Raw genomic sequence first — 13050 nt, forward strand, 5'->3', positions numbered from 1 at the left:
TAAGTATCTTCCAGGACCAGAATTTCTCTCCTGTGGTGGCTGCAAAGTTCTCACCTTCTAGAGGGACGCAGATTTGGAATCCAGGATTGGGTCCTGCTGACCACAGATGCAAGTCTCCGAGGCTGGGGTGCAGTCACACAAGAAAGAAGTTTCCAGGGAAAATGGTCAAGCCAGGAATCTTGTCTCCACATAAATGTTCTGGAGTTAAGAGCCATTTACAACGACCTGTAAGCGAAGAACCTTCTTCAAGGTCTACCTGTCCTGATCCAGTCGGACAACATAACAGCGGTGGCGTACGTAAACTGCCAGGGCAGAACAAAGAGCAGGACGGCAATGGTGGAGGCCACATGAGTTCTCCGCTGGGCAGAACAGCACGTGAGCGCTCTGTCAGCAGTTTTCCTTCCGGCCATAGACAACTGGGAAGCAGACTTTCTCAGCAGACACGATCTCCATCCAGGAGAGTGGACCCTTCATCCAGAGGTGTTTGCAGAAGTGACAAGGCGTTGGGGAATTCCTCAAATAGACATGATGGCATATCGCCTCAACAAGAAGCTTCCGAGGTATTGTTCCAGGTGGACGCCCTGGTAACTCCGTGGGTGTTTCAGTCGGTGTATGTGTTCCCCCCGCTTCCTCTCATTCCAAGAGTGCTGAGGATCATAAGACGAACAAGGGTTCAGGCAATACTCATCGTTCCAGATTAGCAACGGAGGGCCTGGTATCTGGATCTTCGGGAATTGCTCATAGAAGATCCTTGGCCGCTTCCTCTAAGAGAGGACCTTTTACTGCAGGGGCCATGCATGTTTCCAGACTTACCGTGGTTGCGTTTGACGGCATGGAGGTTGAACGCCAAATCCTAGCTTGTAAAGGTATTCCCGGGGAAGTCATCCCCACTCTCCTTAAGGCTAGAAAGGAGGTCACGGCAAAACATTATCACCGTATTTGGAGAAAATACGTGTTGTGGTGTGAAACCAAAACAGCTCCTGCGGAGGAATTTCACTTGGGTCGTTTCCTTCATTTTTTGCAGGCAGGCGTGGATGAAGGCCTGAAATTGGGTTCCATCAAAGTGCAGATTTCGGCTTTATTTTCTTTCAAAAAGAATTGGCCGCCCTTCCTGAGGTTCAGACTTTCGTGAAGAGAGTGCTGCATATCCATCCTCCATTTGAGCCACCCGTGGCACCGTGGGATCTTGAAGTGGTGTTACAGTTTCTTATGTCTCGCTGGTTTGAACCTTTGCAAAAGGTTGAGTTAAAGTTTCTCACTCGGAAAGTGGTCATGCTTTTGGTCTTGGCGTCTGCCAGACGAGTGTCAGAATTGGCGGCTTTTTTCTCACGAGAGCCCATATTTGATTTTCCATGTGGATAGAGCGGAATTGAGGACTCGTCAACAATTTCTGCCGAAGGTGGTTTCTTTGTTTCACATAAATCAACCTATTGTGGTACCTGTGGCTACGGATGCTGTGGCAGTCCCAAAATCTCTTGATGTCGTAAGAGCTTTGATACTTTGTCGCCAGAACGGCTCTTGTTAGGAAAACAGAGGCTCTGTTTGTCCTGTATGCTTCCAACAAGATTGGAAATCCTGCCTCCAAGCAGACTATTGCACGCTGGATTTGTAATACGATTCATCACGCTCATTCTTCGGCTGGGTTGCCGTTGCCGAAGTCAGTAAAGGCCCATTCTACCAGGAAGGTGGGCTCTTCTTTGGCGGCTACCCGAGGGGTCTCAGCACTTCAACTTTGCTGAGCAGCTAAGTGGTCGGGTTCAAACACTTTTGCTAAGTTCTATAAGTTTGATACCCTGGCTGAGGAGGACCTCATGTTTGCTCAATCGGTGCTACAGAGTCGTCCGCACTCTCCCACCCGGTCTGGAGCTTTGGTATAGACCCCATGGTCCTTTTGGAGTCCCCAGCTTTCTCTAGGACGTAAGAGAAAATAGGATTTTAATACCTACCGGTCAATCTTTTTCTCCTTGTCCATAGAGGATGCTGGGTGCCCATCCCAGTGCGGACGGTCACTTGCAGTTGTATTGATACTTGTTGTTTTCGGTCCTTTTGGAGTCCCCAGCATCCTCTACGGACTAGGAGAAAAGGATTTACCGGTAGGTATTAAAATCCTATTTTCTAAGGTGCACTTGAAAATGATAGTAATGTGCAACGTCACATGACACACATTTTCAAAAAACATTAATACATATCTAATGTAATAGAATGTTAAGAACAAAACACATGCTCACCGTCCTTCCTGGGCTGATCGGAATCACGGACATGGGTTGCTGACACTACTTCAGGAGGTACTAAACTCCGCATGGGTTCCTCATAGTCCAGATATCTGGCAATAAAGGGCTGTCCACCACCGGTTTTGCGAGCCGACTTCGCCTCCTTGGCCATTTTTGACTACACACGGCGCTTTGTCATAGTAGCGTTTGCGGCACGTGTCCTCCGTCCGCTTGACCACTCCCTCACTATTTACAGCAGCAACAACTTTCGCCCACAACACCGTCTTCCGTGTTGACACCTTGGTGGACTCAGGCCCAAATAGCTGCCACTGATACTTCATCAGCTCCCGCACCAATGCCACATTTTCAGCATAACTAAACTTTACATTCCGCTGAGTCTTAGTAGTGGTGAGTGGCTGCGGAGCTGTCTGACTGTCACTATCACTGTCACTTGAGGCTGCTGCAGCAACTTCACCCACCTCCTCCACCTCACTAAACTCACACTCACTCACCTCCTCCACCTGACCAACCTCCTCCCCCTCACTCACACCCTCCACCTCACTCACCTCAGCCACCTCACCCACCTCTGAGTCAGACATAATTGTGTGGTTAAACAATTAACACAGAAAGACAAACAACACACTCCTCCACTACCACTGCACAACACACACAAACAAACAAACAAACACTGACAAGGGACTATAAAAAAAAAAACTAGGACAAAAAATGAGACAAACCCCAAAAAAACAAGACTACAAGAATGACAAGACTACTTTCAAACACAATACTACACTCAGAAATCGCTAACAAAACTCCTCACCAAACCAACTACTCACCAACCTCCACAGCACAACCTCTCTCCTCACCACTTACTAAACCCACGAGGTGCGGATGGTTTGGGGCGTATTTATATGGTTGTGCACAGACACTCCTACATCGGAAACACAACCAATCACGAACGTGAATGAAAATCAAAACTAAAAGTGAAAATGCAGCCGTGGATGGTAAAAAAACACTGCCGCATTTAACACTGAAAATAATCAAGTAAAAACAACAAAAACACGAACGCAAACGTCATTGACGGCCGTAAATGGACCAAAAAAATACGACTGCCATCGACATCGGAAAATACGAAAACCAATAACTCGACAGCTTCGTAAATTAGCGTATATAGATTCAAAAAGTTGCATGAAAATACACCAGATAAAAAATGAGTTTAAACTCTACACAAACCGACTCAAACACGAATATTAGTAAATAAACCCCCTTAAGACAGGCTTAGAAAGAGATTATAAACTGAACTGAACTAGACAAACTACAAAACATCTAATGGAAGGTGCATTGTTTTGTCACCATACACTAGGTTCATGCTCGTGGGCTACTGCTTGGAATATATGAGGATGTGGGTACACACACATGTGCAGGATACCCAGGAAGTCAAGGTTTTTATGAGTTGGATGCACAAACATTTGCCGAATGGGAAGTGGATCTACTAAAATTTGATGGTTGTAATTATGGAACTCTGGACCAGCTGGAAGATGGTGAGGATCACATATTTTACTTGGGTTCTCATAGTATATTACTGATCTGTTGCCATAAATTCTTTATTAAAATATTGATCAAAACAAGCACCACTTTCTCAGCATTGCCCTATATTGTACCACCTGAAATTGGATCTGATTCAAACACTGCAGTGTCCGTGTCTGCAGGGCCAGCGACAGGCCGGAGGTTCAAAGGGGACACCTTTACCGAGGATCAGAGGGGCCCCAAGTATATGTCACTTAGTGCTAGGCAGGGATGTGAGCCATTTTGTCCAAATAGGGCAGCGAGCTATAGGCGGTGTGGCCGCAGCCTCAGTGACAGGAGCCTCTTACACACATTGATTGTGCGGCGTGAGTGTTGCGCTCGCTCTTCCAGGTCCATCTCTGTCGCAGGCAGTTATGGGACATGGCAGCATCTCCACTGGCCAGGATTCCTGTGCTCTTTGCCGGCCTCTTCTGGTTGGGCATGCGGGCCCCATGATTCCTGCTGTTCGGCATTCGGGTCTGGATACTGGGAAGTGCAGTGCAAGGGAGTCTCTCCCCGGGGTAAGAGTGGATTGATGAGGGGATACAGGGCTTTGGGATGGGGTGGGGGAGCTGGGAATGCAGCATGGAGTCATTGGGGAGACAGACTGGGGTGTGAGGGAGGAAGGAAAGAGGGAGACACAAACTGTAGTGTGTTTGGGGGAGGAAGAAAAGATATACAGCAGGGTACATAGGGTTTCCACAGGAAAACATTGGGGGTGTAGTGGTGGATGAGGTATCCAGGCACCAAACAGTTAAAGCTTTAGCTGTCCCAGCATAGGGGAGGAGGCGCTTTGACCTGTAGCCCCTCTCCCGGCTCTGGGTGCCATCTACAGAAGATTTCCCGTCCTTGAGCTGCCTCACTCTCTGTCTTCCCTCACAGAGGCCAGGCAGCCATCCTACAGCAAAGCAGCAGCAGGTCTCCGAGATAGCTGGGCAATGTCTCCCTGTAAAAACGCCTGAACAGGCCAGGCTTTTACATCACTTACTTATCCTACCTGCCTCATAAGGCTGTGCTAGTTTAATATAAGGGTCCATTGCAATATTGTATAATTTTCTGCACTGTGTGCCTTGTTCTGCTGTCTGGTTTCACTTTCAGTGTATCTCAGATATCTATCACTGTTATTCATTCCCTGGGATCAGGTGCTGTCTGGGTTAGTACTCACAGATTGTATCTATACATAAATATATAAGTATATTACATCTGTGTTGCAGTCACATAATACCCTGTACTTCTTGCATTTTATTTATTGTACTGTATACGTCCACTTTGTTTTTCTACTATGTCTAACAAAAAAGGGCACAAAGAGGCTGATGCCACTGTATTACTCTCCTGCAGAGTGTGCTCAGCCGGTTTATCTGAGGGGGATATGTTAAATGATGGACTGTTTGTTATACACCTCCCAGCCATGAGTCTTCATAGGCAGCCTTTTCAACACTCCTGGGTACTCTGGTAGAACGCCTTGCACCCTCTATGAGTCCGCCTGTGGCTTTACACCCCAATGTGGTACCTATGGCGAATCAGCCGTGGGCAGATAATTTGTCTACTTAACTGCAACAACTAAATCAGTCTTTAAATAGACATAAGGCTCTATTAGGGCACAAAGGTGTCTCTACTCTCTTTAAGCAGGCTACTTCATCCTCACAACCACAGTTCTCTCTAATGTTGCAACTGAAGAGGAGGCGGAGCACACGGCTCTTTCTGACACAGACTCCTGTGCTGTAGATGAGGAAGCTCCTATGTCTGTAGATGTCACTGCCCTTGTTGATGCTATTAAGCATATTCTCCAAATCTTAGATGAGGAGGAATACATTACAGTAGCTAAGAAAACTGATATGTTTAAAAAGCAGAAGGTGGTTAAAGCCGACTCCAGTCTGATTATTTACTGGACATCAGACAGGAACCCTGGACTGCTCCAGGTAAGAAGTTCCCTGTCTCTAAAAGGACTTTGGCCCATTATCCTTTACCAGCAGAGATACGTAACAAATGGGAAAACCCATAGGCCAGTGAATTCTCATGTTATTCGCCTCGTGGTGTCATCCACTCTGCCGGTTACTACTGTCACCTCTCTGAAGGAACTGACAGATAAATGTATTGAGGGTTGCCTGAAATCTATCTACTCCCTTACAGGGGTATTCATAGAATTACTATAGCTGCTTCTTGGGCCACAAAGACTATAGACGCTTGGGCTCAGGCACTGGAAGAAGAGCTGCCTGTGGATATTTCTGAGGAAGGCAGACAATACCTGTCTAATATTAAATGCTTCTTACTATTGTCAAGAAGCTGAATGCAAAGGAGAAGAAGAAAAAAAACAGTTATGTCTCAAAAGTGGTGCACTCAATTATAAAATGTAACTTTTATTAGTACATAGTTTAAGAAATGAGTTAAAAAGCGAAAATAAGGTTAAAAATGTTAAAGTGAGATAGCAAAGAATGGAAAGTGTTTAAAAGAAGATGCACAGTATGCCTTATGGCTTCAATATTTTGCATAAGTAAGGATGTCACAGAGGGATAACTGTATACATAGCAGGGACGTGCGGTGAGCTAAATAGCTCAGGAGGCACTGACTAACCTCAGAGCCAGAATTCCATGCAATATATGAGCCAAATGGTACATCTGGGCATTATACACAGGTGCAGCAGTATAAACTCCTGGAAATCTGGTGAGTTTTGATCAGAGATGGGCTGAAAAGATTAGCAGGTGAGGCACTGCCTTACCTGTCATAGACTTTTTACTCCAGAGTTCAAGCTATAAAAATTATTAGAATAATGCAAAAAAGATATTTCAAACAAATTATTTGTATTTCTCTATCGTCCTAGTGGATGCTGGGGTTCCTGAAAGGACCATGGGGAATAGCGGCTCCGCAGGAGACAGGGCACAAAAAGTAAAGCTTTAGGATCAGGTGGTGTGCACTGGCTCCTCCCCCTATGACCCTCCTCCAAGCTAGTTAGATTTTTGTGCCCGGCCGAGAAGGGTGCAATCTAGGTGGCTCTCCTAAAGAGCTGCTTAGGAAAGTTTAGCTTAGGTTTTTTATTTTACAGTGAGTCCTGCTGGCAACAGGATCACTGCAACGAGGGACTTAGGGGAGAAGAAGTGAACTCACCTGCGTGCAGGATGGATTGGCTTCTTGGCTACTGGACATCAGCTCCAGAGGGACGATCACAGGTACAGCCTGGATGGTCACCGGAGCCTTGCCGCCGGCCCCCTTGCAGATGCTGAAGTAAGAAGAGGTCCAGAATCGGCGGCAGAAGACTCCTCAGTCTTCTAAAGGTAGCGCACAGCACTGCAGCTGTGCGCCATTTTCCTCTCAGCACACTTCACACGGCAGTCACTGAGGGTGCAGGGCGCTGGGAGGGGGGCGCCCTGGGAGGCAAATGAATACCTATTTTGGCTAAAAATACCTCACATATAGCCTCCGGAGGCTATATGGAGATATTTAACCCCTGCCAGAATCCGTTAAGAGCGGGAGACGAGGCCGCCGAAAAAGGGGCGGGGCCTATCTCCTCAGCACACAGCGCCATTTTCCCTCACAGAAAGGCTGGAGGGAAGGCTCCCAGGCTCTCCCCTGCACTGCACTACAGAAACAGGGTTAAAACAGAGAGGGGGGGGCACTAATTTGGCGATATGCTTATATATATATTAAGATGCTATAAGGGAAAACACTTATATAAGGTTGTCCCTATATAATTATAGCGTTTTTGGTGTGTGCTGGCAAACTCTCCCTCTGTCTCTCCAAAGGGCTAGTGGGTCCTGTCCTCTATCAGAGCATTCCCTGTGTGTGTGCTGTGTGTCGGTACGTGTGTGTCGACAGGTAGGAGGACGATGTTGGTAAGGAGGCGGAGCAATTGCCTGTAATGGTGATGTCACTCTCTAGGGAGTCGACACCGGAATGGATGGCTTATTTAGGAAATTACGTGATAATGTCAACACGCTGCAAGGTCGGTTGACGACATGAGACGGCCGACAAACAATTAGTACGGTCCAGACGTCTCAAAAACACCGTCAAGGGTTTTAAAACGCCCGTTTACTTTAGTCGGTCGACACAGACACAGACAGGGACACTGAATCCAGTGTCGACGGTGAATAAACAAACGTATTCCTTATTAGGGCCACACGTTAAAGGCAATGAAGGAGGTGTTACGTATTTCTGATACTACAAGTACCACAAAAGAGGGTATTATGTGGGATGTGAAAAAACTACCATAGTTTTTCCTGAATCAGATAAATTAAATAAAGTGTGTGATGATGCGTGGGTTCCCCCCGATAGAAAATTAAGGGCGGTATACCCTTTCCCGCCAGAAGTTAGGGCGCGTTGGGAAACACCCTTTAAGGTGGATAAGGCGCTCACACGCTTATCAAAACAAGTGGCGGTACCGTCTATAGATAGGGCCGTCCTCAAGGACCAGCTGACAAGGCTGGAAAATATAATAAAAAGTATATACACACATACTGGTGTTATACTGCGGCCAGCGATCGCCTCAGCCTGGATGTGCAGAGCTAGGGTGGCTTGGTCGGATTCCCTGACTAAAAATATTGATACCCTTGACAGGGACAGTATTTTATTGACTATAGAGCATTTCTATATATGCGAGATGCACAGAGGGATATTTGCACTCTGGCATCATGAATAAACGCGATGTCCATAACTGCCAGAAGATGTTATGGACACGACAGTGGTCAGGTGATGCAGATTCCAAACGGCACAGTATGGCCGTATACAGGAAGAGGACTTGTTTGGGGTCGGTCCATCGGACCTGGTGGTCACGGCAACTGCTGGAAAATCCACCGTTTTTTACCCTAAGTCACATCTCTGCAGAAAAAGACACCGTCTTTTCAGCCTCAGTCCTCTCGTCCCTATAAGATCATATCTGCCCAGGGATAGATGAAAGGGAAGAAGACTGCAGCAGGCAGCCCATTCCCAGGAACAGAAGCGTTCCACCGCGTCTGACAAGTTCTCAGCATGGCGCTGAGACCGTACAGGACCCCTGGATCCTACAAGTAGTATCCCGGGGGTACAGATGGGAATGTCGAGACGTTTCCCCTTCGCAGGCTCCTGAAGTCTGCTTTACCAAGTCTCCCTCCGACAAGGAGGTAGTATGGGAAAAAATTCACAAGCTGTATTCCCAGCAGGTGATAATTAAATTACCCCTCCTACTACAGAAAAGGGGTATTATTCCACACTATATTGTGGTACTGAAGCCAGAAGGCTAGGTGAGACTTATTCTAAAAAAAATTTTTTTTTGAACACTTACAAAGGTTCAAATTAAGATGAAGTCACTCAGAGCAGTGATAACGAACCAGGAATAAGGGGACTATATAGTGTCCCGGGACATCAGGGATGCTTACCTCTATGTCCCAAATTTGCCCTTCTCACTAAGGGTACCTCAGGTTCGTGGTGCAGAACTGTCACTATCAGTTTCAGACGCTGCCGTTTGGATTGTCCACGGCACCCTGGGGTCTTTACCAAGGTAATGGCCGAATTGATGATTCTTCTTCGAAGAAAAGGCGTCTTAATTATCCCTTACTTGGACGATCTCCTGATAGGGGCATAGTCCAGGGAACAGTTGGAGGTCGGAGTAGCACTATCTCGGATACTGCTACAATCAGCACGGGTGGATTCTAAATATTCCAAAATCGCAGCTGATCCCGACGACACGTCTGCTGTGCCTAGGGATGATTCTGGACACAGTCCAGAAAAAGGTGTTTCTCCCGGAAGAGAAAGCCAGGGAGTTATCCGAGCAAGTCAGGAACCTCCTAAAAACAGTGCATCATTGCACAAGGGTCCTGGTAAAAATGGTGGCTTCCTACGAAGCAATTCCATTCGGCAGATTTCACGTAAGAACTTTTCAGTGGGATCTGCTGGACAAATGGTCCGGATCGCATCTTCAGATGCATCAGCGGATAACCCAATATCCAAGGACAAGGGTGTCTCTCCTGTGGTGGTTATAGAGTGCTCATCTTCTAGAGGGCAGCAGATTCGGCATTCAGGATTGGATGCTGGTAACCACGGAGCCCAGCCTGAGAGGCTGGGGAGCAGTCACACAAGGAAAAAATTTCCAGGGAGTGTGATCAAGTATGGAGACTTTTCTCCACATAAATATACTGGAGCTAAGGGTAAATTTATAATGCTCTAAGCTTAGCAAGACCTCTGCTTCAAGGTCAGCCGGTATTGATCCAGTGGGAAAAACATCACGGCAGTCGCCCACGTAAACAGACAGGGCGACACAAGAAGCAGGAGGGCAATGGCAGAAACTGCAAGGACTTTTCACTGGGCGGAAAATCATGTGATAACACTGTCAGCAGTTTTTCATCCCGGGAATGGAAACTGGGAAGCAGACTTCCTCAGCACGACCTCCACCCGGGAGAGTGGAAACTTCATTGAGAAGTTTTTTCCACATGATTGTAAACCGTTGGGAAATACCAAAGGTGGACATGATGGCGTCCCGTCTGAACAAAAAACGGGACAGGTATTGCGCCAGGTCAAGAGACCCTCAGGCAATAGATGTGGACGTTCTGGTAACACCGTGGGTGTACCAGTCGGTGTATGTGTTCCCTCCTCTGCTTCTCATACCTAAGGTGCTGAGAATTATAAGACGTAGAGGAGTAAGAACTATACTCATGGCTCCGGATTGGCCAAGAAGGACTTGGTACCCGGAACTTCAAGAGATGCTTACAGAGGTCTTCTGGCCTCTGCCGCTAAGAAGGGACTTGCTTCAGCAAGTACCATGTCTGTTCCAAGACTTACCGCAGCTGCGTTTGTCGGCATGGCGATGGAAAGCCGGATCCTAAGGGAAAAAAGGCATTCCGGAAGAGGTCATTCCTACCCTGGTCAAAGCCAGAAAGGAGGTGACCGCACAACATTATCACCACGTGTGGCGAAAATATGTTGCGTGGTGTGAGGCCAGGAAGGCCCCACAAAGAAATTTCAACTCGGTCGTTTCCTGCATTTCCTGCAAACAGGAGTGTCTATGGGCCTCAAATTGGGGTCCATTAAGGTTCAAATTCGGCCCTGTAAATTTTCTTCCAGAAAGAATTGGCTTCAGTTCCTGAAGTCCAGAAGTTTGTCAAGGGAGTATTGCATATACAAACCCCTTTTTGTGCCTCCAGTGGCACTGTGGGATCTCAACGTAGTTCTGGGATTCCTCAAATCACATTGGTTTAAAACCAGTCAAATATGTGGATTTGAAGCATCTCACATAAAAAGTGACCATGCTCTTGGCCCTGGCCTGGACCAGGCGAGTGTCAAATTGGTGGTTTTTTCTCAAAAAAGCCCATATCTGTTTGTCCATTCGGACAGGGCAGAGCTGCGGACTCGTCCCCAGTTCTCTCCCTAAGGTGGTGTCAGTGTTTCACCTGAACCAGCTTATTGTGGTGCCTTGCACCTACTAGGGACTTGGAGGACTCCAAGTTGCTAGGAGTTGTCAGGGCCCTGAAAATATGTTCCAGGACAGCTGGAGTCAGAAAATCTGACTCGCTGTTTATACTGTATGCACCCAACAAGTTGGGTGCGCCTGCTTCTAAGCAGGCGATTGCTCGTTGGATTTGTAACACAATTCAACTTGCACATTCTGAGGCAGGCCTGCCACAGTCTAAATCGGTTAAGGCCCATTCCACAAGGAAGGTGGGCTCATCTTGGGCGGCTGCCCGAGAGGTCTCGGCATTACAACTCTGCCGAGCAGCTACGTGGTCAGGGGAGAACACGTTTGTAAAATTCTACAAATTTGATATCCTGGCAAAAGAGGACCTGGAGTTCTCTCATTCGGTGCTGCAGAGTCATCCGCACTCTCCCGCCCGTTTGGGAGCTTTGGTATAATCCCCATGGTCCTTTCAGGAACCCCAGCATCCACTAGGACGATAGAGAAAATAAGAATTTACTTACCGATAATTCTATTTCTCGGAGTCCGTAGTGGATGCTGGGCGCCCATCCCAAGTGCGGATTATCTGCAATACTTGTACATAGTTACAAAAATCGGGTTATTATTGTTGTGAGCCATCTTTTCAGAGGCTCCGCTGTTATCATACTGTTAACTGGGTTTAGATCACAAGTTGTACGGTGTGATTGGTGTGGCTGGTATGAGTCTTACCCGGGATTCAAAATTCCTCCCTTATTGTGTACGCTCGTCCGGGCACAGTACCTAACTGGCTTGGAGGAGGGTCATAGGGGGAGGAGCCAGTGCACACCACCTGATCCTAAAGCTTTACTTTTTGTGCCCTGTCTCCTGCGGAGCCGCTATTCCCCATGGTCCTTTCAGGAACCCCAGCATCCACTACGGACTCCGAGAAATAGAATTATCGGTAAGTAAATTCTTATTTTTTCATATACTTTACTCAGACAAAATTCTGGTTTAAACGTAAGTATGACAGGAAATGCTCTGCCTCACCCCACCGCACGTCATTGATACATAGTATATTACCTATTCTTGTAGTCACCTGATCTATAGCTGTGAATAAACCTCTTATGTGTTGCCAATAAAAGTTTATTGTTATATTGTCTCACTTTAATGTTATTCCTAAAGCTGTTTGAAAGGTTTGCTAAAAGGGGAATTTCTCTGTATGAAGCGAAATTGAAGACACCTTTATACAGAGATCCGAACAATTGAAGTAAAGTACAGTAAAAGAGCAATCTAAAGAGCATACAGAAATACAAAGAAGTATACTAGAGACCAACTACTAACCCCAAGATCCAAAATGAGGGATACATAAAATGAACATGAAAACATCAGATTTGTGGGAACTTTTTGCCATGAGTGGAAACAAGTACAATCAATTCTCCACGAACACATGAATATCCTTCAAACGGATCCAGACCTAGCAAAAAATTGTGGGGGGGACGGACAAAATTCAGATGAGTTGGAGGCGATCAAAAAATCTCCATGACATCTTGGTACACAGTCACCTCAGTATCTAAAACAAACGGGTGGTCTTCAGTTTGCCGGCTGTTGGGATCCCGGCGCACAGTATACCAGCGCCGGAATCCTGAAACCCGGCATACAGACACCTTTTCTCCCTCTTGTGGGTCCACGATCCCCCTGGAGGGAGAATATATAGCGTGCCGCACGTAGCGCGCCACCTTGCCCGCAGCAAACCTGCAAGGGGCTAATTTGTGCTCGCCCAGCTGTCGGTATGCCGGCGTTCAAGATTCCGGCGCTGGTATGCTGGCCGCCGACATACCATACTACACCCAAACAATCTACCTATCCAAAAGAAGGGCTCAGTGAAATGTGGAAGGTGCAAAGCATGCTCCACAATGAAAACCACCAAGACATACCAGGACA

At 46.9% G+C, this 13050-nt stretch overlaps 1 protein-coding gene across 2 annotated transcripts in view; it reads left to right on the plus strand.

The window, feature by feature from the left end:
* GLA (galactosidase alpha) overlaps positions 1-13050 on the plus strand; it is a 649316-nt gene that overhangs the window by 162417 nt on the left and 473849 nt on the right. For both annotated transcript variants that reach the window (XM_063937004.1, XM_063937005.1), the window contains exon 3: positions 3574-3751. In XM_063937004.1, the coding sequence (XP_063793074.1) occupies positions 3574-3751 (178 nt within the window). The remainder of the gene's footprint in view (positions 1-3573; positions 3752-13050) is intronic.

This window comes from Pseudophryne corroboree, chromosome 8 (genome assembly GCF_028390025.1).
Source record: "Pseudophryne corroboree isolate aPseCor3 chromosome 8, aPseCor3.hap2, whole genome shotgun sequence".
NCBI lineage: Eukaryota > Metazoa > Chordata > Amphibia > Anura > Myobatrachidae > Pseudophryne > Pseudophryne corroboree.